Source organism: Aythya marila (assembly GCF_965140915.1).
Source record: "Aythya marila genome assembly, chromosome: 2".
Taxonomy (NCBI): domain Eukaryota; kingdom Metazoa; phylum Chordata; class Aves; order Anseriformes; family Anatidae; genus Aythya; species Aythya marila.
Window position 1 is genome coordinate 42,649,202 of NC_139043.1, and position 27,941 is coordinate 42,677,142.

A 27,941-nucleotide genomic window follows, 5' to 3' on the forward strand; every position below is an offset into this window, starting at 1 on the left:
GTATTAACGCTAGAATGCATAATGGACCGCTGAAGGTGCGATTTTTTTTTCATTGTTTTTGTCTTGAGACTCTTGTTGCATCTATGATATGCTTATAGCCATTTGCACCCACTGAATACACGTTTAAGAAACATCCATAGCTTTAAATATTATGGACCGATGTTCATCTTCAATAATCTACTAGGTTAGATATACCTGATCCCTACAGTATAACACCAGAATATTCCTGCACATTCCGGTTTATATTTACAAGCAGTGCTAACTTAGGTGGGAATACTTACTGTGCTGTCTAGGAAGTTATATTAAAAATCACTTCCCTTCTATTACTGCATACATGAATACTGCACTGTGCGCTGATGATAAATATCAAATTCCAACTCTATTATCTGTTTTTTAAGGTCAGTGTTAAAACTTATTTTTGTGCTGTCACATCCTAGTTCTCTGGCATGAGCATGGTAAGAAATAAAAAGAAATTTCATGTCCTGAAAAGAGCACTTTGCTGCCCTGAGAAATAATTTGCACTGTGTTTGATCCAAGCCACCCCATGACTTCCCAGCGCATTGCAGGTTTCCCATTTGGCAGCTCTGGCTTCTTGTCAGGATTTCTCCTTTAGCAAAATTGAAGTTGCATCTGATCTGCTGCTCTCCCAAAGGGCAAGGGCACTGCAGGAATCCAGGCAGGGCTCTTGTTCTCATGGAGCAGGTTTTTTGGTTCAAAACAGCATCAGCTTCGCTGCTGCTCTGCAGCTCAGAGAACAGGACAAAGCAACCTGCCATGGAGAACCAGCTGTTTTCAAGATGGTACACTCAGCAGAAAAGCATTAAATGGGAGAAACTGAATAGGTAAAACAACCTTCCCCCCAGTGGCCAAACTCCAGTGCACTGTTTTCATGGCAGTGTTTATATAGATGCTGTCCTAATATACAGTTGTTCAGGCTTTCCTTCAATTTGTAATAATGTCCTACCAAAAACCAACTGAGGACAGAGCAGAAAGGTTCAGATCTTGACTTTGTTATCAAAATAGCACTTTTTGTAATCATTAAGTCAGCATTTTCTTTAGCAATCTTGGTGTTTTTATATATATAGTTTTCACTTTCTTAAAACTTTACAAATAAGTTTTAAGCCAAGAAAAAAAAAATCCATGTGCACAATTTTCTTTCAGCATTGAGCTAACCCCTGCATAGAGTAATGTATACATACTGAAATAATAGAGTTGTTTATATCTTGGGGCAAGGTGATCAGAGGCACGGATTCCCATATATAGATGGGGTTCACAGAGCAAGAAGGCCTCACACGAGGAGGAAGAAAGGCTGGCAAGAGAAATAGAAATGGATACGGCAGGAAAGCATATCTGTGGTTGCCTCCTGTATTATGTGTATTGACCTAGTAAATGGAGATGTCTGCAAAGGAGCTGCAATGCTATAAATATGCTTGTGCCAATATTATTAAAGCTTTCAGGCAGTTCAGCTCTATCCGTACGGCTTCCAGGGGAGACGCCAGAGAGGTGGCCCCTGGCCATGGCTTGTCCGAGCAGCACGTGCCTACCTGTCCTGCAATCGCTTAGGAAGATGTAGGCTGGGATTTTCAAAGGATTCCCTGGGTGGATTGTGAAATCTGCACAGCTGCCTGAATAGCTGCTTGGTGAGATTTTTAAATCTTCCTAACTCTGTTGAAATCTTTATGAGTAAGACTTAAGTGCTGCTGAAGATCAGAGATAGTTAAGTGCTCAGAAGTTGTGTCAAGTCCATTTTTTGTGTCCTCCCTGCCCTCCTTTGTATCTCTAGATAAATAAAAATACTTCCACAGCTGTTGATACCCAGCAGGGGCTTAACAGCACTAGTCCTGTTTCAGCATCGAGTCTTGCTTGCTGAGGGGAAAAAATGAAGAGGGAGGCAGTGAGGGAAGAAGATGGGAAGGGACTATCTGATTAATCAGCTATTGCAAGTGTTGGCACTTGGAAAGCCACTTATAAAAGGAGAGGATTGCTCCTTGCCCATCTGTAAGGTGCACCACCACTAAGCTGATGTTCAGATGATGCCCTGCAGCAGCTCCTGGTAGGGACCTGGCCCTCGTTCCAGCAGCCAGGGTGGCAGGACAAAAGGGATGGGGTTTAGCTGGCTGTGGCTTGGTTATCCTACCATCTTCTGGAGCTACCTGGTGGTTGCTTGTATAGCACAGGCTGTAATTTCTTCTGTAACTGCTTCTATGTGCTGGAAGCCTGCTGCAGGCTCCCTGGCCCCAGCCTGCGGCAGAGACCCATGACCTCATATGAACCTTGCATGACCCATGAGCTTGTATGAAGCTTCATCCTCACGTGTGTTCAAGGAACAGGAAAAGGGAGTTGTTTCCTCACAATCCAAACAATTAAGCCATATGCTGTAGCTTTGTATGTCAGCTGTCTGCTAGGGTAGGTCTTCTGGAGAGACTACTTCTACATGGACATGTACTGCAGAATGGATACTGACAGTATCACAGGTGGAGACATCCTTCTGTGTGGGGAGGACAGTGGCTGCTCACCCAGGCAGGCAGTAGGGTCTGTGCCTTCTCCTGTGGAAGAGATGGGGCAGGGCTCCACAGCATCAAGGCTCTGCCAGAGAGGAACCTCTTGTCTGCAGGGACAGGCAAAGGGCTGCCATCTGTCCCCTCTGCTCCCTGCAGGCTGAAGCCTCAGGTGCTTGCGTTTCTTTAGACCCCATCATGTTCAGGAAGAAAGGCAAGAGAAACAGAGGTGTGACAGCTGGTGGTGGTAGTGCTGCCAGAAGGCAATGAGAATGGAAAAGGCGTCCTTTAAGAAAAGAACTCTTGACCTATGATGATAACACAGATGATAATGAAAATGTCTATTTATTGTTTATTGTTTTGTTTTTTTTCTTTTTTTCTTTTTTAGGTTACGGTTTTGTAGATTTTGACAGTCCGGCAGCAGCACAGAAAGCAGTAGCATCTCTCAAAGCAAATGGCGTGCAGGCACAGATGGCAAAGGTAAGAGCACCCGTGCTATTACAGGTTTATCTGATCTCTGTGATGAAATTTCCAACAGTTCATTTTGCTCCGGGTTTTCTTCGGTTTTTGGATTGCTTATTTCATTATTTAATACTTGGTTCCAGTGCCTCATTCATCCTATCGTGTCTGTACTCTCATGTGAGGGGTTCTGCTCTGATTCCCTCTCTCCCCCTCCCCTGGGAGAGGGTTATAAGATCCAGAGTGCTGGAGAGGTGGAGAGGTTGGGAATGCCTTTGTGCTGATGGCACTGTGAAAGATTTGTGCTTTCTTTGCCTTGGAGTTGTGTCTGTTTGGTTCCTTTCCCTTGCAGTAGTCATTCTCAAAGGATTTTGATGGGTCTCTTGGAAGGTTGATTAAGCATATGGAAAATTTGTTTTTATCTGCCTTAGTTTGGCCTCTTCTGTCCCTTTACTTTAAGTGTGTAAGTGGAATTGCTTGAAAGACAATATCTGCTGCAGATTGTCTGAAGGTCACTAGTGTGTTGCTCAGAGAGGTTGCAGGAGCTGGGCTTTGCATCTCGTAGCAATCATTCAGTGAGGTGAAATACTCCATTTCTGGGAACACCCTTTGTCACCAAGTAAAGGGGCTGCAGGGGTTATGGTAAACGATTATCATGTGCTCCAGCTGTTGCTTTTCTGAAGGCATAACTGTGTGTCTTTGGGCTTTAGACAGTGTCGGCTGGCAAAAATAGCTGTTGCTTTGTACTTTCAAAATGCCTTGCCTTAGAATCACTAAAAGCCCTTAATATTGCCTGAGTTTGTCTCTGCGGAAATGACGGCAGCCTAGAATCTCAGACAGCAAAAACAAACAGGTAATTATGAAAACAGAGTCAAACCAAGAAATGATCCCAACACTTGAACATTTCCATCTAAAGGAATACTGATGATTTAAACCTTTGATTTTTCAGCAATATCATACTATTTTTTTTTCTTAAAACATACAAATAGAAAACCCTTTGTGGTAAAGGAGGGTCTCTTGCCTTCTACTGAATTACTCTCGCAATGCCTTAAAGTAACTCAATATGATCCATGTATCTCTGTTTAATAGTGCCCCACAATGCAAGCTATGCTGTTTTATTGGCTCTTAGTTTTTATTGACATGTAGCGATAAAAAATATCTGCTTCAAATGGATAAAAGATGGCAAGCTGAAGAAAGTGAACACCTACTAAGGACTGTGCTATTTTTTTCCCTCATATATACTGTGTCTCCTTGCTAAAATACAGGCAATTCGATGTGTTAGTCAAGCTGCAAAAGGGAAACCAAAGACAGGAGATATGTTTTGTGCTGCTGGTTGATCTCAAATCGCTGTTTCTGGGGAGGACTAAACCTCTAACTACATAAATCTATAAAGTTGTGGATTTAAAATTAGAGATTTAAAGGTTAAGATTTAAAGATAAATCTATATCTAGTATTTTTAGGACATAGCTATCGTGATTCAGAACAGTGAACAATTTCAGCGCTTGCATGTGTGGAAATATCAAAACCAGAAGGTGACTTAAATCTTGTGTTTTGGAATGCCCACTGCTTCTAGGGCTGCTGTGTCTGATGCTTTTGGAGTGGGAAGGGCTGTACTAACCACTAAGGTTTGTTTTCTGGGAGCTCTGCGGCTGGAACCATTTGTGATTTTTGAGGAGGCTGGCGTGCATACTTCTGTTTGCATAAGGATGACTGTATTTTTAATATTTAGCCGTGGTGCCTGGGATCCCAGATAGGTCCTTTTTAGCGTGTTTGGTAATTCAAGATAAATATACAACCGACTTCTCCTATCTCTGAAAAAATCGAAAAGTATTTAGAAAAGCCTGGATTCGAAGGAAGTTGAGACGACTCCACACAAAGTACCTCGCATTGCTGAGAAGTCAGGAGCCTGGGAAAGCAAATCTATCTGGAGAAACAAGTTAGCTCTTGCAGATGCTGGAAGCCAAGTTGCATAACAGGATTGAAAGACAGTGCTACCTGCCAGTGTCTGAACTAACAGTGGGGGCTCAGAAGAGCTTTGATGAAAGAGGTAGAAGAAGAGTTTATCCTCTATTCTGGAAATGTATCAAGAGCAGTTTTGTTTCAAGAACTGTTTTAATTAGTGGTAAATGGTAGTAATCTCATGAAATCTAAGAAAAAAGTTTGTGTGAAAAAACTACCTAAAGCTTTCGCGTGCCATACAGTCACGAACCACAGTTGGCATCCTGTATTTTCTGTTCTGCATTCCTAAACAGTGAAACTGCCCCTGTGCGGAGCATGGTAATCTGCATTCAACAAACGTCAAAAACCTCAGCCCAGTCACGAATGCTTTTGAATGAAGGTGAAAGAGGCATTGGCCAGCTTTTGCCATGGGCTGGCCTTATCCAGCAGTGAGAGAAAGTATGCTGAAATGGTGGTGTATTCTGTGATGTTTTCCTGGAGAGAGATCTTGCTCGGAAAGAGCAGCTCTTTCTCAGTTTTAACACAATATAATTTTTCCTCATAGAAATCCAGGAATCTTCTTTGAAAAACAAAGCAGAGCTGAACCCCCCACCCATGTTGGCTAGCTGAAGTATCTTGTGGATACTTGAGTAAAGTATACTCATTTTATTGATGCTTAAATACAGCCACCTCCCTCATTTTTATAGCATTTGGACACCCTTTTGGCTGATTTTGTTTCATAGTGCTGCCTCTGGAAGAAGGTTAAACTTTGGTGGATCAATGCTCCAAGTCCCATCACTGTTAGAAAACTTGTTCTGTCGAGGCTAATACTCGCTCTAACCCAGTGCAGGGAAAAACATCATTAAACGTGTTCAGATTTCTCATTTTGTTCTCTTGGATAGCATTCAGCCTAGTGCAGAGCAGTCAGGAGAGGATTCAGCAGAGGGAGAGGAACAGCAGTGTTATGTGTGCAGAGGTAGCGATGGTGGCTGGGAGCTGAGGTCTTGTGGGCCTGGGGACAGCTGCCCTCCTGCTGGGATAGGGATGTTCCAGCCTACACGAGATCCAGATTTCCTTACATATTTGTGCTCTCTCCTTGCTTTTTCAGGATTTTCCTCACATACGTACTCAAAGTCGAAGTTTTGACAGCTGCCACTGTCTTACCTCTAGTGATGTTCATTTAAGTTGCCCATCGTTAGCAAAAGTGCTTATTAACAGTTCAATTTATTGAGAAAAAATAATGCTATGGAGCTACTGACTGATAGTTTCTTATCTGGCCTGGCTTATTTCATATATGCTTCCTGGTTGCCTTTGGAAACAACTCAGGCATGCAGATTCACTTGTGTGTGTGTGTGATTGTCCAGGCTCCTAGAGTCTTTTTTTTATTATTTTTTTTTTTTTAGTGGTGGTGTTTTTTTTGTTTTCCTGCTAAAAATGGCACAACTGATATGCCACCAGATAACCTGATAATCTCACAGGAATAGTTGATTTATTTCTTTTTTTTTTTTTTTTTTTGTGCTAGTATCTGCACAAGCACGACACAGACAAGATGATATTTGTATACACGATTTCTGTATCGCTTTTGTTTTTCTTTTTCCATGTGCTCCTTCCATGCATTTTCTTGAAAAATGTTACAGAAAGAACATGGAATCTTAATAAGGAGAACTTCAGTAGCACGTGAGTTGGCCCACGTAAGTAGTCAAGAAAGGTAGCGTACCACATGAAAAACATAAGTGTTCCAATAAAATCTGTAGCCACGTCTATTTTGGCATTTGCAATAGTCATTTGCCCTGAATTGTACATATTTATAGTGAAATTTCTTTGTCTGTTTTGTTGGTAAGCTTTTGGTGATGCTGAGGAGTCTGAATTCAGCTGAAGACTTGAGAGAAGTTAGTTGTCTAACTTGTGAGATTCTGAACTTGAGTCAATCCTGAAACTGGTGGACTGTGCTATTGTAGGATTGTTTTATATCTTCACAGACACCTTACCATATTTTTATTTCTAGTTCACTATACAGTTATGCAAAGTGGAACTTCTGGCAATGATGGGTCCTTGCAAAGAGTTTATAGTAGTTTCTGTAGTACCTAGCAGCTGAAAGAAACACATTTATCAAGAAAGTGTTTTTAATCCTGTTGCTATTCCAAGTGCGTGTATAAGGATTAAAAAATATATTTGATGCGTATCTTGTCTGGGTTTTGCTTTTTGTATGTAATACTGCCGTTAGACGTCCTTATCACCTGTGTCAGAAAGGTGGACACTAAAGAAATATTTAATTGCCAGTGGTGGTTGTCTAAATTCAAGGAACATTTCTCTACTACTCTGCTACAATAATTTCCATCCAGAGGGTACACGGAACGATCTGGTTCTGACAAAGGGCTATGTCAATAGACTCTGATGTGTTTTGCTCGATGAAGGAAATACAGAATAGGATTTTGCTTCTTGTGTGATATTTTTCTCATCTCTCCATCGTTCAGAAGCTTAAACACAGGGAGCATTCACCATCCAGGTGAAACATTAAAAAGGAGACATTTACACAGAACAGAGCCAAGTATGAGAGCTTGTGAAGAGGAGCGGAGAGCTGGTTGCTCTAGAGTTATACAGATATATACAGATTGTCTCCAAGGACCAAGGAAAAGGAAATCCCACAGAAGAATCTTACTTGTTTTCCAGGCTTTTGCATTGGTTTCAGGAATTGCTCTTGTATGAATCGGCTGACCAAATCAGTCTGTTCTCCCTTTTCATTTTTCAGCTTTATTTTCTTACCTTTTTCAGACACTCCCCCTTTTTCTCTGACATAAATCAGTACTCTGGATGATGGTTACAATGAAAACTGCAGTAAAGGGGAAGACTCTCCAGTGAAAGCTTCTTATCCTAATACTTTTTTAATCTTGATTTTTAATGGAAAATTCTGGTTCTCTATATTTTACAATTAAATATACATGAAAATATTTCATAAAAATGCAATCCTTACAAAAATGAAATACGGTCTAAACAGGGAACATCTGATACATCGAATCCCACAGTTTCGTAATTCAATTCACAATTGAAATGTCTGAAAACTTTAGCAAAGTAAACTTGAGGATATTATCTGTTTTGCATATTTGGACAATGTGGATAACAGCCTTATTGACTGTGTTAACTTTCCTTCTGATACCAAAGCTGGATGCTAGGATTTAGAGTTCAATATTGAAATTGTCAGGCTTTGTTTTAATCCCATTCTTTAATTTTCTGATCCTCCCTCCCCCTTCCCGAACCAAACTGTTCTATGAAGTCAAATATTTGTATTGGCTCTTTGAAATGATTTTCTTCATTTGCTGTGGGAGCCCAAGCTGGTGACTCTCTGGAGGCTCCATTGGGCTTGGCCATGTAGGAGCAGCTGAGAACCACGCCGTGCTGCTTCTGGCCCACTTCCATGGCTTTTCTGAAAGAAATCCATGTCCATGCGTGGGCTGTGGTTTCGTCGCTTGTCAAAGTTTGGCACAACTGAGTTTGTCTGTGCAGGTGCTTTGCTGTGAGTGCTCCTTGTTATCTTGCTGAGATGTTAAGTATCTCACCCAGTGCTTATGCACAGTGTGTGTCCAACACTGAGCTGAATCAATAACAACCCTGGGTTAAATTACAATGAAAAATTATAGCTGGTAACAAGTGAAAGATGGTTCAGTTCAGATCTGTAAATTAGAGATGCCAGTGTCTTTTTTTCCTCTTTCTTCTATCAAGTCAACCATGCCAACGGAGTCCTATAGAAGCAGTAGCTACAAGCCCAATGGTTTCACGTAGTGACATTTACAAAGATATGCCCTCCTCATCCTCTTGCCTCTTTACCTGTTTCTGTTTTGCATGAACTGTCTTTTACTCTTCTGATGGGGACTGATAATTTCCCAGTTTTTAAGTGCTGGTTTTGTAAATAAAGAATGTCTTTTGTTCATTAAAGAATAGTGATCAAAGAAGAAAAAGACAATGAAGAGATACTGATTTTTTTTTTTTTTTTTTGTGGTAGGTTTTATCACGACAATTTTCAGGAAGATATGCTTTTCCAAACTTTTTTTTTTGTGATGAAACATAGTCTAAATTCAGGAATCAAATCACAAATGTGCTACAGCAGAGTGCTAACTTTTTAAGTCTCAGAAAATGGGAAGCAGTAGATAACCCAGTCTCTTGAGCTTCCTAGACAACTAAGACTAAAGCAGTGAGCAGCTTTTTAACAACAGCTAATGTTGTTACAGACTGGAATGATAGCAAAGATACATGACCCTATTGGAACAACTTCATAGTCCGTTTAGCCTGGAAAACATGTCAGGCTCCGATCTGAGAACTATACGGTAGCCAGTATGAAATGAGCTTATGGTTGTGTTCCTGCTTTTTGATGCTCATTTGCAAGCCAACGTATAATGCATTTACTGGAGTCGTTCTTGAAAGTTTAATATCCCCAGGATTAGTTGATGTTCAAATCCTACTGTCCCTTCACACTTGCATGCATTTCTCCTGGAATCGTGTAGGTCAATGTGAAGCAGGACGTGTGTCGGCAATGCTTGTATCGCACCTGCCAAATGTATACACAAAAAAATTTCTTTGGGGGTTTTCAGAAGTGCTTAACTTAGCATAATTCTACTCTCCTGGAAGTGAATGGGACTTTGCTGTTGATTAATGGAAAGGAATTAGGTCAGTGCTACGTTCCTTTGTTCCCAAAAATCTTAGCTCAGCACCTTTCTTAACCACTAAGTTAGCTTAGAAAAATCTTATGGCACATACAATCATGTTTATTCTCTAGCTATCACCTCAAATAGACCTTGCCCATGGTATTTTCCTTCCCTTTTCAATTGCTGCTTTAGTTTCTAGATTGACTTGATCTTTTTCTTGCTGTAACTTCATCTAAGATTAAAACATTCCTCTGCCTTTGAAAATTGCAATGTAAATAATCGGTAAATATATCCACCTCCATGCTACTAACACCCTGCACCACAGAACAGATGCTGATAAGTGAAGGACGTAGCCAGCATTTAGGCTGAAGAATAGTGGAATTACTGGGTTCTTTTAGGGTTATGAACTTGAGCCAAACAAGAACTGGCCTTTTTTCATAAATACACATTGTTCTTGACTTTCCTCTGGCTTGGAACACATTTGAATTGGTAATAATACAGCTGAAATCCACAGAGCTTTGGCAATTTATGCTGGAGAGAAGAATGGGGCTCCCTATCTTTAGCACTCACATAGCTATACATCTTGGAGGCTCTTACACACTCCTTGCAAACCCTTTATGTTTGCAGAACAGGAAATCTGAGTCCTGCAAATGAGTTAAACACTGGAGTCAGATTAATTCGTTTTTCCCTCCATACTCAGGAAACTCCAAACGCCCCGTGGAGGAGTTATCTGACCACAACTATGCAGCCTGGGAATCTGCAGCTCAGACTGAGAGAAACTATGTTCTAAATTCAGTAAGCACATCTTTACTCACCAGGAAAAACCCAGTGCAGTCTGAAATGATCAAAAAACTGTGGTTTTAGAAAATATTACTGTGGTAGAAAATTTACGTAGCCTTTCTTTTAGTGACATATCATTTAATCATGTTCTTCTGTAGCTCAGCATGAAGACGATGCTTTTGTAAGGTGAGAAACAAAAAATCATTGTATCTAGCATGCTTCCTCAGGAGGAAGAGATGATTCACATGACCACAAATGGGAGGATAAACACATGCATTTTGGGGTACCACTTAGTCTGTTCTGAGACACAGATTCAACAAAGCACTGCAATTTGTGCTAAAATTGGGCTGCTCAGATTTTTTTATTTTTTTATATTTTTGCTTTGGAAAGCAGGTGTGCAAACTTCAGTAGCATTTCTTCAGAGTTGATGTGAGTGCCTGTGTAACAGTTCATCAACCTGGAAATGCCCAGGTGTGTATTCTGCCAGTAAACACAAATCTCCTACTAATATGCACAGATATTCCCAGTGCACGTATGTACCCCCCTCTGAATATGTTACAGTATTAGGGAACACTCTGCTTGCTTTTTACCTTATCAACAAACGTTTCTTATTCAACTGACATGTCTGAATAGTTTGGCTGTAATCAGAATAAATTTAGGTTTATATGCAATTTCATTTACTAATGAATGATAATTTTTATCGTGGGGAAAAAAAAAAAAAACACAAACAGAACAAAACTCTTTTTCCATTCTACAAAATTATCAGATTAGGCTCTCCTGATGATACATGCAACAAACTGAGTCATGATGAAAGATCGTTTCAGATTTTTCAATCCTTGGACTTTCTCTGTATGTATTTGTGCTCAGAAAGGGAGGTTATGATGAAATGACGGGCCAAATTGTATTTGCAGTCACATTTGTCTGACTTTGATGTGATCAGCATAAATGTGAGTGATAAGGAATGTACAACTGGCCATACTGGGTCAGAACAAAGGTCCATTTAACATCAGATTTGCTTTCTAATAGCATACTATTGCACTTGCCAACAGAAGAGTAAAAGAAGCAGGCAAGCATTTGAGGATACTTCCCCAGAGCGCTCCTGAGCCTCCAGCAATTTGCGGTTTGGGGTTTCCTGAGCCTGTATTTAATAGCCTTCCCTAGGATAGCCTCCCTGCCCCCAAATAAAGACTTTTCTCCCTCTTTTTTTTACATTTAAAATTTTGGCAGCACGATCTCCAGCCATAAGAAATTCTTCAGTTTAACTCTGTTCTTCAAAGAACTATCTCCTTTGCTTGCTTTAAGCCTTCAACGCTGTTTTCATTGATTGCCTGCTCCTTCTAGTATTGAAAGAGACAGAAGGCTCTTGTTCCCTGTGGATCTTTTTCATGCCACTTATGATTTTATAACGTGCTATCATAGTTTCCCTTACTCCCTCTTCTTTTTCTACTTTTATGAAAGATGTGCCAGGGTATGCATGTGTAAATAAGGATGCAGTTCTTAGAGCAGCAGAGCAGTTGCTAAGTAATGAACACGAAGCACAGCAAAGTGTGTTTTGTAATATGATAGCCCAGCTGATAGGAAGCTTAGAGGGTCACTTTATATCAATATGCTGGGCATATTGCTAATGCTGCACATTGCTGCAGCCTGGGAAATTGGGAAATGGACACACAGAACTCGATACATTTGGCAGGTACGTGCATGTGGCTTTGATATATATCTGATTAAACTTAAGAAGATCATTTTCTCAAAGAAGAACTGTCAGCTTTAGAAAAATGCACCTCAGAAATAATTAAAGTATTTAAAAAATAACTATTCCTTTACAACAGCAAGTAAAGAAAGCAACTCCAAGTATCAGGATGTATTTTCAATGTTGTGTCAAAAGGAAATACGCATTCCCCCCCCTTTCCCCCAGTCCTATATCTATGTATAATGAGTCATTATAAATGCCTGCCTTAAATTCTGGGATTGTTTGATCTCAGCTTTCCTTAAATCTTAGATTGACTTAGTGTCTGTCATACCACTGAACAACATCTGAAACTAATGGAAACAGCAGGTCAACGTCTGGCCAATTCTGGCAGCAGGTTTGGGGACGTTAGCTTTGCCTGGAGCTGCAGTAGATAACCTTGTGTGTTTTATCAAGTACGTGCTGCTTGGGCACAATGTCACCAGCAGTGTTGCAGCAGATGCTTGCATACCCAAAAGGACGAAAGAAATGTGGTGGATCTCGTGTAGATGAATCCTTATTTAAGATGTGTATTAATGCTGCTCTGCTTTTCATAGTGTGCAGGGAGGAAAATGTCCCTTTTTACATTGAGAGGCAGAGAAATGGTCCAAAATGGTAGACACATGGAAGATCCTAAGTACCCTAAATTGCCAGTTTCTATAGCTTTGCAGGCAGGCAGAAGACCTAGTTTGATTCCAAAAGTAACCTACACAAGTGTGTGTCCTGGGAACCACTGGGTGATTTTCATCTACCAAAAACACCCCTCAGACTGCAGTAGGTACAATGGTTATTTCTTGCATTGTGCCCAAAAACTTAGCAGTCTCAAACTGTGAAGAACAGTGACAACTTTGATAATGGCAGCTTTTCTGTAAATGCATTTTTAGTTGGAAATGTTGGAACTCCCATAGATGAACACAGCATTAGGATGTTTTCTTCTGTGGTATGACAGTGTCCATTTTTCCCAAGTTAAAATGGATAAACTGTGCTTTTCTGGGTGCCAGTAAGCAGGGTGTGTGTGTCCAATGACACTTTTCAATTACCTTAAATCTTGATATTTTTATCAGGATCCAAAAAGAAAAAGAAATACTGAAGAAATAGAGCACGAGATGTTTCACTTCAAGTCAAAATTTGGGAGTTGGGACAGTTAAAGCTTGGTGATGGAAAACTCAAGTCTGAATTCCTCTTAACAGGTGGACATACCTTTGGGGAATTGTCATTGAAGTCTGAGCCTGAGACATTGTATCCTGATGCACTTAAATTATTCCTGTTTTTTTTTTTTTTTTTAACTGTTGCTGATAGGCAAAGAAAGAGAAGATACCTTGAAGAAAGGCTTTCCCATCTTCAAAGCTATCTTAGCCACCTTACTATCCCGCTCAGTTAATACATGTTGGTGTTTCAGTGTAGTATCACAATCCTTTCTCTCTGTATGTGGTTATATATAAAGTTTTAATATATGCATCCACAGTTGGTAAGTATTAAAGAAAACATATTTGTATAAATATATAAACACATTTATAGATGATGATTTCAAAATATTCCAGACAAATTTTTCTAATGGAATACAATTCTCCTGAGTAGCAGAAAGTATTACAGTGGTATTTTTATGGTATGTATTGGCGGTGTGTGACTATTTAATAGTAATTCTTCTAAGCACTGGGAATAAAATGCTGTGTGTTTTTTAGGAATGTGCTGTAGAAATAGGAAGGAAATTGGTGGTAAATTAAATCTTATTCACATTCAGGCAGTATTTTTTCCACCTGTCAGCAAAAACTGGCGAAAACCAAAACAAAAACAAAATTGGAAAGTCGGAGATGAGGTTTAGTGATTTACTGTCTGCTTTGCCTGTGCTCACGGCTTGAGGGAGAGCTACACAGCCTTGGGGTTTTCCAGATAGTTCCATATCTTATTTGTCCATTTTGCATAAAAGGTTACAATCCCACCATTTATCTAAGCAGTTTCTTAGTCACCTGCTCCAATTATAACCCATTATGGAAAATGAGGGCTATCATTTATATAGCAGTGTTCTTTTATTATAGGAATGCAGCCTAAAGCAGCATGCAGAAGGAGGGGTCTTTCCAGTGTCTTAACTTCCAAAAACAAAACAAAAAGAAAAAAAAACAACAAACAAACAAAAAAACACCTTTTCCTGTACTTAAAAACTGCTCACCAGTGAAAAGTCACCTCTGATAGTACCATGACCTTATTCACATCAGACTTGACTCTTACTGTACTGCACATATTTCACATGGTAAAGTCACGGTTTTGGTCAAGGTGCTACAACAGCTCCAAAACACATCGAGTTCTGGCTACAGTGGGGTAATGGAGGGGTCGCACTGCCTTGCCCTCTCTCCTGTGGCTGCTGGGCCTGCAATAATGGAAATATTTCATTTTCAGAATAAAAATGTCATTAGCTGAAGTACATAATGGCTCTCTTTTGTGTGAACAGTCCTCTGATTCTTCTTGAACTCAGGCTTTCTATGTTAAAGAAGGGGGTTGGGTACAGATTCTGCTTTGCTTTGCTTGAAGTTGGCTTCATCTTGCATGACTGCATGTGATTCAGTACTCTTGAGCACGTAAGTAATATGCAGATTGGTCTAGGAGAGAATGTTGAAGCAGGTGGACATTTTATGTCAGTCAGCGATTAGATCAATTACCAGGGCACCTTTCAGTGCTCTTGGAAGTGACAATTGTACCAGCTCTTTGATCACAAGACAGCTGGGAAGCCTGGTGCAAGCTTCTCTGAAGGACACTGACAAAGTACCATCTCCTGCACTTTTCTCCTAGGAGCATCATCTAGTATCTTATCCTTTATACTGGGTTTTACTATAAGTTTCTACATTTCTTTGGTAAGAGAGCTCTTCAATTTGTAGTAGCTGATACCTGAAACACTTCATACTATGATGACAGCCTCTCACAAAACACAGCCATCTTCCATCACCTGCTGTCAGTGGTTCATAGATCAGATCAGGCACTGAGTGATACCTGTGCATGCTATTTTTTTCCCATGTGCTGATATTTTTGATAACCCTGACACGTTAGTCGTCTTTCATGTAATAGTTTGGAAATTTTTCATAATGATCTTTGCCTTCTCAAATGTCTTTCCTTTTGTAATATCCCCCTTTGTTCCTATGCCAGTGCAGTCCTTTAACTTTTCTACCTCTTGATCCACCTGAAGCATTTGTAAAGCACAGTCATATCATATTTGCATCTTTTCTGTTGCTATTGTAAATACACCAGATTCCTTTTAGGGCACTCCTGCACACTTTTTAGATTCCACTGATCAATAACACTTTTCTATCCCTTTTCCACTTGCAGTCTACCTTTTTTGGACGTGGTTGAGTGGAGCTGTACACCGTTTTTCAGAGGAAGTCTTTGCAGTATCATGCTGCCGTTTTTGAGCTGGGAAGTACCTACCTTTCCTAATGTGGTTTTTACTCCCATTTTAGTCAACTGATAGGCGCCCTTTTCACAGCACCAACTCTTACTTTTAGCAAGTGGATAAACGGCATTGTTTTGCTTGTTGAATAGTCACTTTTTACTTGCTCTCTTAAAGTTAAATCTCAGAATGTTTTACCAGGTTTTGAATGAGGTATAGATGTTACATTTTAAAAATGCAAGGTTTTAAGGTGATCCTCCTGGTGCTTGCAAATGATTATTGCTAAAATTCTGTTCTTCAGCTTGCCTTTAGTGATTATATCAGTTCTCTAGCTGTTGCTTAACATCATAAATGTGATGGCTTGGTATCTTGAGTTGAGCCAGAAAAGTCTTTCCCGGTGTCCTAGTGTTTATTTTCTATCTGTGTATAATTCCAAAGACATCGCAAGCTTAACAGTAGATTTAGAACATCAGCTAAAGGTTCGTGTTTCTGAACTTCAAATGCTTTCTATAATGCAGCATTTCACTAAGAAAAGTGGAAATGAGAACATGCCAGCAGATGGTAGATGTCTCTGGCATGTTAATTATTAATATTTTTGTTCTAAAGAACATTTATTTCAATCATGATAAAATCTCATCTACTTTGAGAAATGTGGATTGGCTTCAATGGCATTGACGGGTTTTAGGTTATTACCTTTAAGAGTAATAAAAAAAAAAAAAAAGGGAAAAAAAGAAAAACAAAACCCACCAAGACTTTATATTATCTAGGCAGATATTTCACTGCTAAAAAGTTTTAATGTGAAGATAAAATAGTGAGGAAATACAGACATGAGTTATAGATATCTTCTTTAAGAAGTGAATGGGTATTTTATTATTTCTATTTTCACTTTTTTTGTTGTTAGAATTACTGTTCATGTAAAAAAAATGTGGGGGAAAAAAACACGAACTTGAGACGTGCAAAACATATTTACTAAGAGTTATCTACCCTGTTCAAATTGGCACTCTCGAGAGATGCACTCTTGAGATATGTTTGTGTCTAATATTTCTTGCAGACAGCTATGAAAGATTGCTGTCCGAATATAAATATCCAGATGACAGATGCACGTAGAAGTATTTTTTCAGGGAATCAATTTCAGTTGTTTTAAGACCAAACTATTTAAAGAACTTGATTTTTGTGAGCAGAAGCTAAAATCTGGAAGTTTGATTTAGATGACCCTCAGCCTTGTTTGTACAACCACTTCTAATCATGTTTACTACTACTGTTGCTCAGAGTTGCACAGCCATGATTTGTGATTCTGAAGCTTTCAGTTTTAGATTACAGACCTATATTTTTGACCCAAAATTAATAGATACATTCAGCATGCAACACTGGAATACAAAGTTCTGTTAGGAAGGTGTGCTGGATTGTCTCAAGATGGTGGCGTCCTGCTTTCCAAGATGATGTGCTACCTGTGTAAAATATATTGCTGTATCATCTCAGCTTGTCGTCTTTTGCAGCAGGAAATATATGGGGTTTTGTTGATTAGAAAATGATCTTTGTTGATGTTTTCACTTTAAATTCATTAGTGCTTGTTCTTAATTTTTATTTTATTTTATTATTTATTTTTTTTTAATGGAGGCAGTATGTATTTGGCCAAAATACAAACTACATAGAATCTTTGATATTGTTCTGCTTGGTCATCAGTAGTGTAACCACCTCCACCTAACAAATTGGTCAAAAACCAACAATCACAACATTTTATTTAAAAACAATGCAAACCCAAAAAAACTTAGATTTTGTGTAGACCTTTTGTATTTTTAACCCTTAGAGAGTGACCACATTTTAAACAAAGCCAAGTAGTGCAAGATTTTATTCTGGAAGGATTTAAGTTAGAGGTTATGTTCACCTGTAAAACTCCAGTCCTGTCTAGAGGGAAATATTCTTCAGTCATTCTGCAAAACTCTTGTTTCTGATGGTCATGTTCCTGCATGCCCATGGTGGACAGGTCAAAGCCCAAAGGCAAAGATGAAATAGGAAATGTGCCCAGAGTGCAACCCAGCCCATCAGGCTGCAACCTCACCAAAATGGAAGAACTGGCCATCTGGAAAGGTTGTTCATTGTCAGCCCCAGTCAATGATGTGTGCTTTAGCCCACTCAATCCATGAAATGTCACATCTATCAAAATTTGGAGAGTTTGAAAGGAGGTGCTACTGAGGCCTGTTGGCACCTAACTCCTGTGTATGGTTCCAGCAGTTTCTTCAGGAACCCCTTTTGAAAGAGGATCATATCCAATCCGTATAAGCAATGTATATTAAACAAATATTTCAGCTGTTTTAAGACAGCTTGGAGTTCCCCCAAACAGTTTTAATGAAGTAGAACCCCCTCAATTAATCTGTTTGCTGTAAATTAGAAGCAGAATTTAAAAACCAGGCCTTGCTTACTGAGGCTGGCCAGCCAGCACCTTGTCAGCCTATTCCTGGTTGCTACCTCCTTCCTTGCTCAAGCTGAAACCGTCTTTCCAAGAGTGCTGTTAACCTGTAGCTCTCGGTTTAAATGCAAAGGTTTTATTCCTAGATGGTGACTGACAAATCAGATAAGGGAGCAACTGTGAAGAAATGTACAGGTTTTGACATGTGAATAATTTATTTCGAAGTAATAAATTGGTGGTTTGGCCTTCCTTCACTGAAGGATGACCTACCACAGGTTGCTGCAAAATTTGTCAGTGAAAAACATGGAAAATAGATGGTTTCTGAAAAGTGTCTGACATGAAATAATCTCGGTCAAAGTCCTGCAGTGTACCCAGGTTTGATGTCAGGGCTCTGTGATGAGCAGGCCACTGTGATTTGCAGGTGGCCAAATGCTGTGAAATAGTAAAGAAATAGGTGTGTTTTGAAAGGGAGTGTGATTTATATCAAAATATATTTCATTTATTTAACAGGTGTATTTTCTGTTCTCCTTTGTTACTTGAGCACCAACTCTGCGGAGCTCTGTGTATGCTACAAACTAAAATCCAGCGATTATCGTGAATAAAATACATTCTGTAGGAGAAAATACTGGGATGACTTGGCCAGAAGTTGGTTTCAGGCATTATATGTTGTTTCTGCTTGTGTGCATGTGCGTGCCTGCCTGCCTCACATAAGGTCATTTGGGAAGAGAGAACTGAAAAGGTCATAAGTGTGTTTTGGATGTGATCTTTGTTCATCTCACTGTGCTGATGAAGTTTTTTTTGATTGAATGTAAATACACCTTATCTCTTCCCCAGCATGTACATCAAAGACTCCATTATAGAGAAGAGGGGCATTCGTTGGTGCAGTAGAAGCTGGGTGTGCAGCACTATTTACAGGTGGTGCATGGTAGCGTCTGGATATATTTGCATCTAAATGAGCTGAGTGCCTCTTCATACAGCTTTGATTTCTCTCGATTGCTATAGGTTTTTGTTCCTCCTAGGATTTGGGGAACTGTATTTCCATTAGGTCCTCATCTTCCCTTCACATATTGCCTGCCACCGTCAGCCAGTGCCAGCAGCTAAGGGTCTGTAATAAAGATTTTCTACATCAGAGCTGGTTGCTGTGCTGTCAAGGTAGTTACTGTCTTCTGGGCCTCAGGAGGAGCCATGAGTGATGAGTACAGCATTTATTTGAGTACTAGGTCTTCCTTATGTTAAGTATTGACTGTATCCAAACCTACTTCAACATTATTTATGTTTGAGTACAGCCGGATGATAATGCATAATTCTTTCTCTTTTTTTTTTTTTTTTTTAATAATTGTTTTGAGAGCATTGATCTTCCTTTTACCTTTTTGCCTCCAAAGAGCCTCAGTAGTCCATTAACCAGCTCCTTAAAGACCTGTGTCAGACCCCCTCACTCATTGTGTCTGTAGACTGCTGTTGGATGTGTCAAGATGCTCCCTGTGTTGCTCAGTGTGGCTGATCTTAGCAAAAACATTTCTCAGCTCAGCGCTGGGTTGTACCAGTTGAAGTCACAGTAAATCAGTTTAAATCTCAGTGTAATGCTGATATGTCTTAAAGGGTAACAAGAGCTCTGGCAGTCTAGGAAAATCACAGTGTAGGGAAAAAAAAACACCTGTAAAATTTATAAATCATGATATAAATGTGTATTGTGCTACATGTTAGAAATCCTTGCTTTGAATTAATGTAGGATCATTTTCAAATCCTCCTTTGCATCATATAATCATTCATGGAAATCCCCTTTCTAGTATTCTGCAAACTACATAAAACTTTCTGAACTATTTCAGCATTAGAAAAGAAGAAGCCATCATTTGTCGGTCATTGCTATTTAGACTACAGTGCCTTCCAAGGTGCATTAGACACTTATCAAAGACAGAGGAAGGGTCATTCCATACCCCAAGGACTGTATGATCTAAAAATGACAAAGGCAAGTATGTGTTAAGATGTTAACAGAAGTGTGTGTATGCTCTTTTAATGAGAAACAGCATTATCATCCCCCCTCTGTCCTGTTCCTTCACTTTTCTTACTTCAGTGAGGGATTTCCTATTTGCATTCTTAGATATTTACCTAGATTCACGTGTTTAAGTCTTACAAAGTTAAGCACATTTCCCTTCAGTGGAGCATCTACAATATTGCCCTTGTCCTTCTCTCAGCCAATTCATCGGGACAGTCTTGTCCTTCTGCCACACCTAATGGGATTTGTCAAGTCCTTGATGTAGCTGTGGTTTATTTCCATGAGTAATGAGATACTGAGGTAGGGCATCTTGTTCTGCCCTAAACGAGACATGCCAAGCCAAACATGAAATGGAATGCCAAGCATTATGTCCTATATGTTTGTCAAGTGTGTGATCTATTTTATAGAGACCCAACTCAGTACACTGAAATATTTTACTACATGTGAACTTTAGCTTCTGTTAATATGATTGAAGCAAGTGGAAATGGAAATTGTCAGGGCAATTTAACAAAGAGAGCCTGTAAAACTCATTACATCCCAGGTAGTAAAATCACTTTAGAAGGCACATTCTTCAAACTTGAGCTTTATTCAGTAAACTGCATTGGTGCCTGACCTTTTAAGAGCTTTCTGTTCCATGGGAGGGAGGAGGGGGAAAGGCCCTGTTGTTCAGAGCCACCTATCTTAAATTATACACAGCAGCCAGACTCAAGTCTGTGCTTTAGATCGCGCGGTGTGACAGACGATGCGACTGTTCCAAGCAGACAGTTAAATGGCCAGCTATTTAGATGAATTTGATGCGTATTTTATGTAATTGTATACTCCATAAAGCAGTAAAAAGCCAATGTTGTGTGTTGGCTGTACTTTAGCACAAAGTAAATCAAAGCACCCATCCCACATTTGTAATTTGACTTAATCTTTTCAAGACCTAATGCTTTTAAGAAGCTTTATATTGATGCTACGCAGTAGATGTGTGAGGGTTAAAGTTGCTTTTTGGAAAACAGTTCTTGTTAGGTCCATACCTAATATTCTTAGCAAGTTAAATTAGCTTGTCAAGAGCTCTCCTGTGACACGGTGGGGTTTCTCCTGTACTATGGTGTAACGTGCTCCCTCTGCACTGTCTTCACACTAGTGTGAGAGGCTGTGTTTTCCTGTTAAACTTGTGAATGAGCTGTCTGTCCACTCTCGATAACAAACGTAAGCACATTTTTTTCCTACTTCTAAATCTTTTTCCAGTCATATGTAACAAATTGTGATTAGTGGTGTACATGAAAAGCAAGTGTCTTGTGGACTGTGGCTCAACCAGCTCATTTTTACTGTGGTTTTCCATTCTCCAGTATCTAAACAGCTATGATATGCAGAGATTGCATTTTCTGGTAGCTATCCTCTGCCCAGCTCATGTGCACAAGATAGTTTCTCATTAGTGAGCCCAAACACTCAGGGTTTAGTCCTGCAACCTTTGAAGTAAATGGAAACCTCCCACATATTTTATTGGGTGTCGGATCAGATGATTAGTGCAAGTTGTGGCACTACAAGATTTTGTCTAATTACACAGTAAGGTTTTTGCCTTATCTATGCAGTTTGTGAGATGGTATTACTTATGGGAAGTATGTTAGAGTTGATTGTGGGAAACTTTGAAGAGAGAGAGAGCGCATTTGCCTGCTCTGCAATTTTCATGTTGTTTCATGTTTTGTTTTGTGTTTTTTTTTTGCCTTTGGTGCTATGCATTTTTTATTTCCTCTGGATCTGTCACCCTCTTATCTACAGGTTTCCTGAGCATGTTTACTGGAAAGTCGATAAAAGACATAAGTGAAAATAAAAGAATGTTCAGAAAGGATTGAGACTAAGGAATAGAAACATAATAAAATGAAATTATGGAAAAGAAGAACTAAGGAAATAAATACTTTTTCCTTTTGGTTTACTATAGGCAGAGGAACTTTTGAATGTGCAAATGTTACTGAGAGCTTCATGCAGAGCGAGCAGTCAAGTCGTTAGGTGACAGATAAAAAGTTATGTAAATTCACAGCACTCCCAGGAAGATTCCTTCTCGTGTATGTAATCTACAAAAAAAGAGAATAATAATAATAATAAAAAAAAAAATCTATCGTTAAAAAATGGTGGGAGACGGTTATACATATGGGTAATTGAACTCTGCAGTGTTGTTTTTTTTCCACAGAGAAATACAGATCTTTGTGTATAAATTGTTTCACATCAAGTGGAAGCTGGTAATAACCTAGATGTAGATTCAAAGATGACTCCTCTTTGAAAATTTGGCCTTTTCACATCCAGAGAAGAAATGTTCCATGCTTTCCAACAGGTGAAATTTATTCCATTATTCCTGCCCTTCTGCTGCATTTGCTCTTTCCTGTTTAAATTCACATTTGCAGTGTGTGGCAGTGTCTTAGGACTGTAGAATAGAAAAGAGAGTAATTACAGAGGAAATATTAATCTTTTTGAAGATGTTAGTGTGTAAATGATCCACTGTCCTGTGAAAAAGGAATGCACGCGAAACTTTGATTTTTGGATATACATGGTGTGTGTTATGATTTTCTTTCATACATATTCTCTTTTGCAGAGGAACATTAATGGGGGCAGCTAGGAGGATGTTCTGTTTCACAAACCAACTTGGAAGCTGTCTGCTAGAACAATGCTGCCTTCTTACCTTTCTTTAGTGCCTGGGTCCAGCATTTGAAAAATCCTTTAAATGTATCAGTCTCTTTATTATTCATAGCCAGGTAACCTGTACCTATTACTGAGATAGGAAGTAGTTTTGATTGTTTACGTTTCTATAAGAAAGATTGATGTTCAGTCAAGGGATTTTATTGGATGATGAAGGACAGTATTTATTTACAGAGACTGCTTGCCTTCACTTATTAGAGTTGTTTATTTCACGTAAATCAGAGTTTTTCAAAAGTTTTCTAGAATCAGTTGAATACTGCATTTGGTTTCTACAAACTCCACTTTGGGACTCATAAAAATAATTGTGAATTGCTTTATCGTAGTGAAATATTTTAAAACATATTTTTCCTGTCGTTTCTGAAATGTCAGATTTTAAGTCTAGTTATTTCATCTTTAAAAATAACAGTTAATGCTGTGTAAATGCTCATTTCAGGGGTAACTCCCTCTCTGCGTGCTTTCCTACTTGAATTGCAGATCAAATGTTGAAGGGAAGAAGCGGGGGGAGAAGAAAAGATTGCAATTTGGCAAAGTAGCACTGTGTTTGAATACTAAATCTTTCTTTTTGTTTATACTTTGTCACTATTTTCTCAGCTTTTGCAATGCTGTAATTTATTATATTTTTGTTCGGGAGAGAGTTGAGCTTAACTGTATGTTTAAAATGAAGTGTATGGGCTGCTCAGCAAGCTCCTCTTTCTCTAGCTCTTCTTTCTCTAGCAGTTAGTCTTCTAACTGCAGCTGAGTTGCAGCTCACTTGGAGCATGGACAGGGAGAGTTCCTTGGGAAATTCCTACAAAATTACCCTATAAACACAGACGCCTACCTAATGAATGGGACTGAGTCTGCCCTTGGAGCACAGAGACATACAATGAAATTAGTCAATGCATGGTATATGAGGTTTCCCGTAAATTGGGTTAGTTTGAACAGCAGTTTTGGACGGTGACTTCTTAGTCATTAGGTGTAACTGAAAGCTGGCCACAGCCTTGACTAAGTGTTTAGACTGACTGTTGCTCCTCCAAAACCCGAAGGAGAAAAAAAATGTATTAGATTGTGCTCAGTTTAACCACCTGGAGTAGCAGGAAAAGATTTATTTCAGAAAGAGTGTGAGGAAATCACTGTTACTTAAGCCATCTAGTACCTAGCATAAAGTAAAATGCAACAAATCACAGTTTATTGAAAAAAATATTCCCACGTAAATGGTAGGGGTATTCTGAGGTGTAAGACTCGGATGGGTTTGCCTTGAGACAGCATGACTGTATATTAGAAAGCAACTGCAGAGGTTTGTTATATAGATCCTTTTGCTGGTAAACTAAAACTATCAGTAGCAAACTGAAAATACGCCTAGATTTGTTGTGGAAATTCTAAGTAGTCACAAAGAGAATGCCTACAGTGGATCCCTGACGTGATTTCCCTTCATAGACTTCACCAAAAAAGATGTGGGCAGGAAGTATGATCCACTGTTAAGCTGTTTGGTTTTATTAACAAATCACTCATATTTTTACATTAGTGACTGGGTGTATTTCTTTTGTCTTTGCGCTGGTTCTTTCAAGTCACAGAATAATTCCAGGATATGATTAATTGCCAGTAATTCTGCCTGATTTTAGTGGCATTTGAAAGCTATCAGTTTTTTGCAAGACGGTATGTAGAGTTGAAAATATGTCCTCTTCGTATGTATGCATATATGGGAGGCTAAAGCTGTATTTAATAGAAGTAAACATTATTAAGTATATTCAATATAATTCTATTGAATGGAAATCTAGCTTTTTGTACCATGCTTCTCATTTTGAATAACTTTTCTTTCTTTTTCTCATTACTACTCTTAGGCTTGTGCATTCTTTTCCTTCCTCCGCCCCCCCCAACATTAAGTACAAACCTGAGCAGCAAGAAAGATGTGTTTAGCAAACACAGTAACGAGGTGTTTTTTTGTAGTGGTTTGGCTTATTTTCAAGCAGTGGTATGTAAACGTGTCTTTTTGCTTGTTTGTTTGTTTTTTAATATTAAGATACATAAATGAAAAATTCAACACAAAGAAAGAACATTCAGAAAGCCTCAACAGAACCTAGAACCTACTGACACATAGAAAGCATAATAGTTCCTTAGAGGGACTTTGAGAAAATTAATACATTTTTCCTTATTAAAGAACTAAGCGGGGACACTGTTCTGTTCTGTCCCTTTTCATACAAAAATGGCTAAATTTCCAGAAATTTTCCATGACAGAGGATAATCTTAGCTTCGTTATACAATTATTTGATCCAATAGCTTAGTGTTACCTCGATACGTTTCTGGAACAAGCAAAATGCACGTGACCACTAAGGCTGTTTATAACCGACTACGTGGTATATCTGCATCACTCTTGCTTTTTTGTGATGGAGGTTTCCCTCTCTAAAACACTGTGGCATTAGTGTTTGAGTAAGCTAGAATAGTTTGTGCCTGGTACAGCATGCTTGATACAGACACTATGCAAAGTGGGGCTTACCCTGTGTGGTTTTAAAATATTCAGCCTGTAACTTTCTGGGGAAAATTTCCAAGCTGGTAACTGTGTCATATTTTCTCTCAAAACACCGTTTCCTGTAAACAAAGAACAGCTTTTGTATAAGTATTTGAAAGTACAAAGGGGTCCCTTGGCAAATCATTAATCTTGCTTATAATTACTAGTCAGCATTGTAGTTCTTTTCCATAAATTAAAAGAGGAGCAGAGTTACCCAAACATCTCATGTTTCTTGCAGCAGGGTGCAAGAGGAGCACTGATTGTCAGGGGCAAGGACGCCAAGTGATACTTGTATTAATGTATAAGATATAATACATTATGCATTACTTAGTGGAGACAGGAAGGGCAGAGACAGGTGGGGATGAGAAGAAGAAGAATTAACTCAGTGTGTTTACTTCATTAGAAAGGAAGAAGGCAGGTTGAACTCCTCCCTAGCCTCCATAGGGTGGATGGTTTAATTCTGCTGGGTTTCCTTACATCTTGGCAGCAATGGCCATATTTCCCTTGTGCTGTGTTTCTGTATGCATACACCAGGGCAGAGTGAGCTGTTTTGGCAGCCTCCACCATGTCAGTCAGAAAATGGATGGCTGTGGTCTGATGCCGCAGGCTGGATGCTCCCATTGGGGGCTGACAGGAGACGACCGAGGCCCTGACCTGATCTGTGGGGGATCTTCTATGAATGTCACCTTTCAGAAAGGTGGTTGATCCCTCTCCTTCTCCTTGAGGAAGTTCATCTAATTTAGATTTTGTCAGGGGCACATTCATGTCACTGAGGGCCAGCTCACGATATGGGGTGGAAGCTGAGGGGATTCTTTTTTCTTTTTTCTCTGTGTCTGGGGGGCAGAGCTGTTATTTTATCCATTCAGACGGGGTGTTTGAGCTTTCCCAGTGTAATAGCACAGACAGGGAAGGAGGAGACCACCACTGGTGGGCTTGGAGCGCAGGTACAGAGCCACCAAGGCTCCCCATGGCCTGGTGCCTTGCTGGAGCTGTGCAGGAGAAGGGATGGGCTGGCGTGTCCCTCCATCCCCCCTTGTACCTCTGGAATTTGTTCCCAACTTTTCACAGCAGAAAGCTGTTCATTAGCCTTCTTAGAAAGGCCACGAGTCTGACTCTGCTATTTGTGAAGAGCTCTTTGGTAAGTCAAGTGTGTGGTGTTCTTCTGTTCTGCTTTATAACCCAGCTTGTCAGCTTTGGGATCCACATGCTGGTACGGCAAATACTTTTCTTCGTATGTACCCCAGGACTATTACTCTTACAAAGTGCTTTAAATGTATTGTAAGAAACACGAAGCAAAATGCTTGTCCAGAAGAGCTTGCACAGTGCTGGTGCTTGTTGATTAAATATGTACAGCATGCGGCTATACTGTGCTAATTGCTTTTAAAACTGAAATGTTCAGCATGCTCCTGTGATAAAGACTGCCATAGTGCTGGCTTCCTTATATGTTTCTGGGTAGGGTTATAGTGATACTGAGGATCTGAAGAAAGAGTATGGTTCCATGCAATCACACTGTCTGCTTTGTATGCGAGGCAATAAGGTGTTCTTGACAGTAGGTTTTTCCCTTTCCCATCCTTTCATCTGGGTTGTGTAGACTGAAACCTGTTAAGGGAGGTTCCTTATTTTCCTTAGTTTATTTTTAAACTATCCATTAAAGTCAAATGTTCAGCTACTACAATATAAAAAATAAACTGCTGTAATTACCTTAAAAAATAAATTAATTAATGGGCTTCATACAGAAAGGTGCGTGTCCAAATTTCCTGCATTATTCAGACCTTTTAATACCCTGTGCAAAATTCCTCTTTGGCATAAAAGCAAAAAGTGTTTTTCATACCACCTGCCTTCTGGGCAGCAGTACTATTGCATTCCTCTCCAGTAAAATTTCCCAAATTATTCTCTGGTTGAATGCCTATGCAAAGATGCACGCGCCATGGGTACTGCAGAACAGTACCCAAAATTCCTGAAAGTGTGGGAGACCATCTTTTATTTCTGAACAGAAATGCTAGTTTACTTGTCCTCTTCATAACCCTTTCAGGGGCCATGGAAGTGGCAATCCTACAACCCCAGTTTGAAAACTGCTACTCTCAAGGCTAAGAATTACTTCTAGCTTCCTGGTATGCAAAATAAAGGTACTTTTCATCTTTAGTTCCTGTTTAGTATAGAGACACAATTGCTGAAGACAAGTATAAAGACAGTGTTGGCAGATGAATTAATAATCTAATGGTGTTAGAAACATAGAAGGCAGAAATGCATGAACATGGGAAGAAAGGGAATTTAGAGCTTGGAAAAAGCTATTTGCATACAGCAGATCTTTCTGTTCCTGTATGTTCTTGAATGGCCTTTCCTATTTTATTTTCCTTATCTCTTTGCTTGGTTTTGCTGGTTAGTTTTCAGTATGAAGTATGTGAAGAAGGGCCAGATGGATATAGAATCGGGATTGGTGGCAGAGAGTGAGTGAATGATTTTATAAAGTGAACGATTTTATAACGTGAACAAACTTCAGGTTCTAGCTGTTTGATCTCGGTAATTTTTTTCCTAGATTGGAGAGCCCCCTATTAAATTTCTGTTTCCCATATGGGTAGTCATAGGCTGTGATCAAGTCACCTCTAAAACATCTCTTTGATGAGTTAAATAAATTGATCATCTTGCATCTCACACTGTGAAGCATACGCTTTGATCCTTTCATCATTCTTCTTGCTTTGCCCTGTGAGCGCTCCAGTTTTTCAAAGACCTGAGTGTGGAAGCAAGAGCTGGGACCCCACAGTTCCAGCAGTATGAACACCAGAGGCACTGTCAGGGACTGTGTTATGCTCACCCATCCCCTATCTCCCTAGGAGATAGGGCTAGGAATTCACGTTCCTCTTGTTATTTAGCTTGACCTTGAGACTTTGTCAGAGGCACTGTTCAGGGTAGAGCTCACCACCTAGAAAAATGTTCTTTATTTCTTATTCCTAGATGAAAGCCTGTATGCT

The 27,941-nt window shown here is 39.5% G+C and overlaps 1 protein-coding gene across 8 annotated transcripts in view; it reads left to right on the forward strand.

Annotated features, from left to right (window-relative positions):
* Window positions 1-27,941, forward strand: part of RBMS3 (RNA binding motif single stranded interacting protein 3) — a gene marked incomplete at its 3' end in the record, with an annotated part of 697,589 nt that overhangs the window by 433,437 nt on the left and 236,211 nt on the right. For all 8 annotated transcript variants that reach the window (XR_014317039.1, XR_014317040.1, XM_082754887.1 and 5 more), the window contains one exon: window positions 2,887-2,978. Coding sequence is in view for 6 of the 8 variants with exons in the window: in XM_082754887.1 (XP_082611013.1) it covers window positions 2,887-2,978 (92 nt within the window). The remainder of the gene's footprint in view (window positions 1-2,886; window positions 2,979-27,941) is intronic.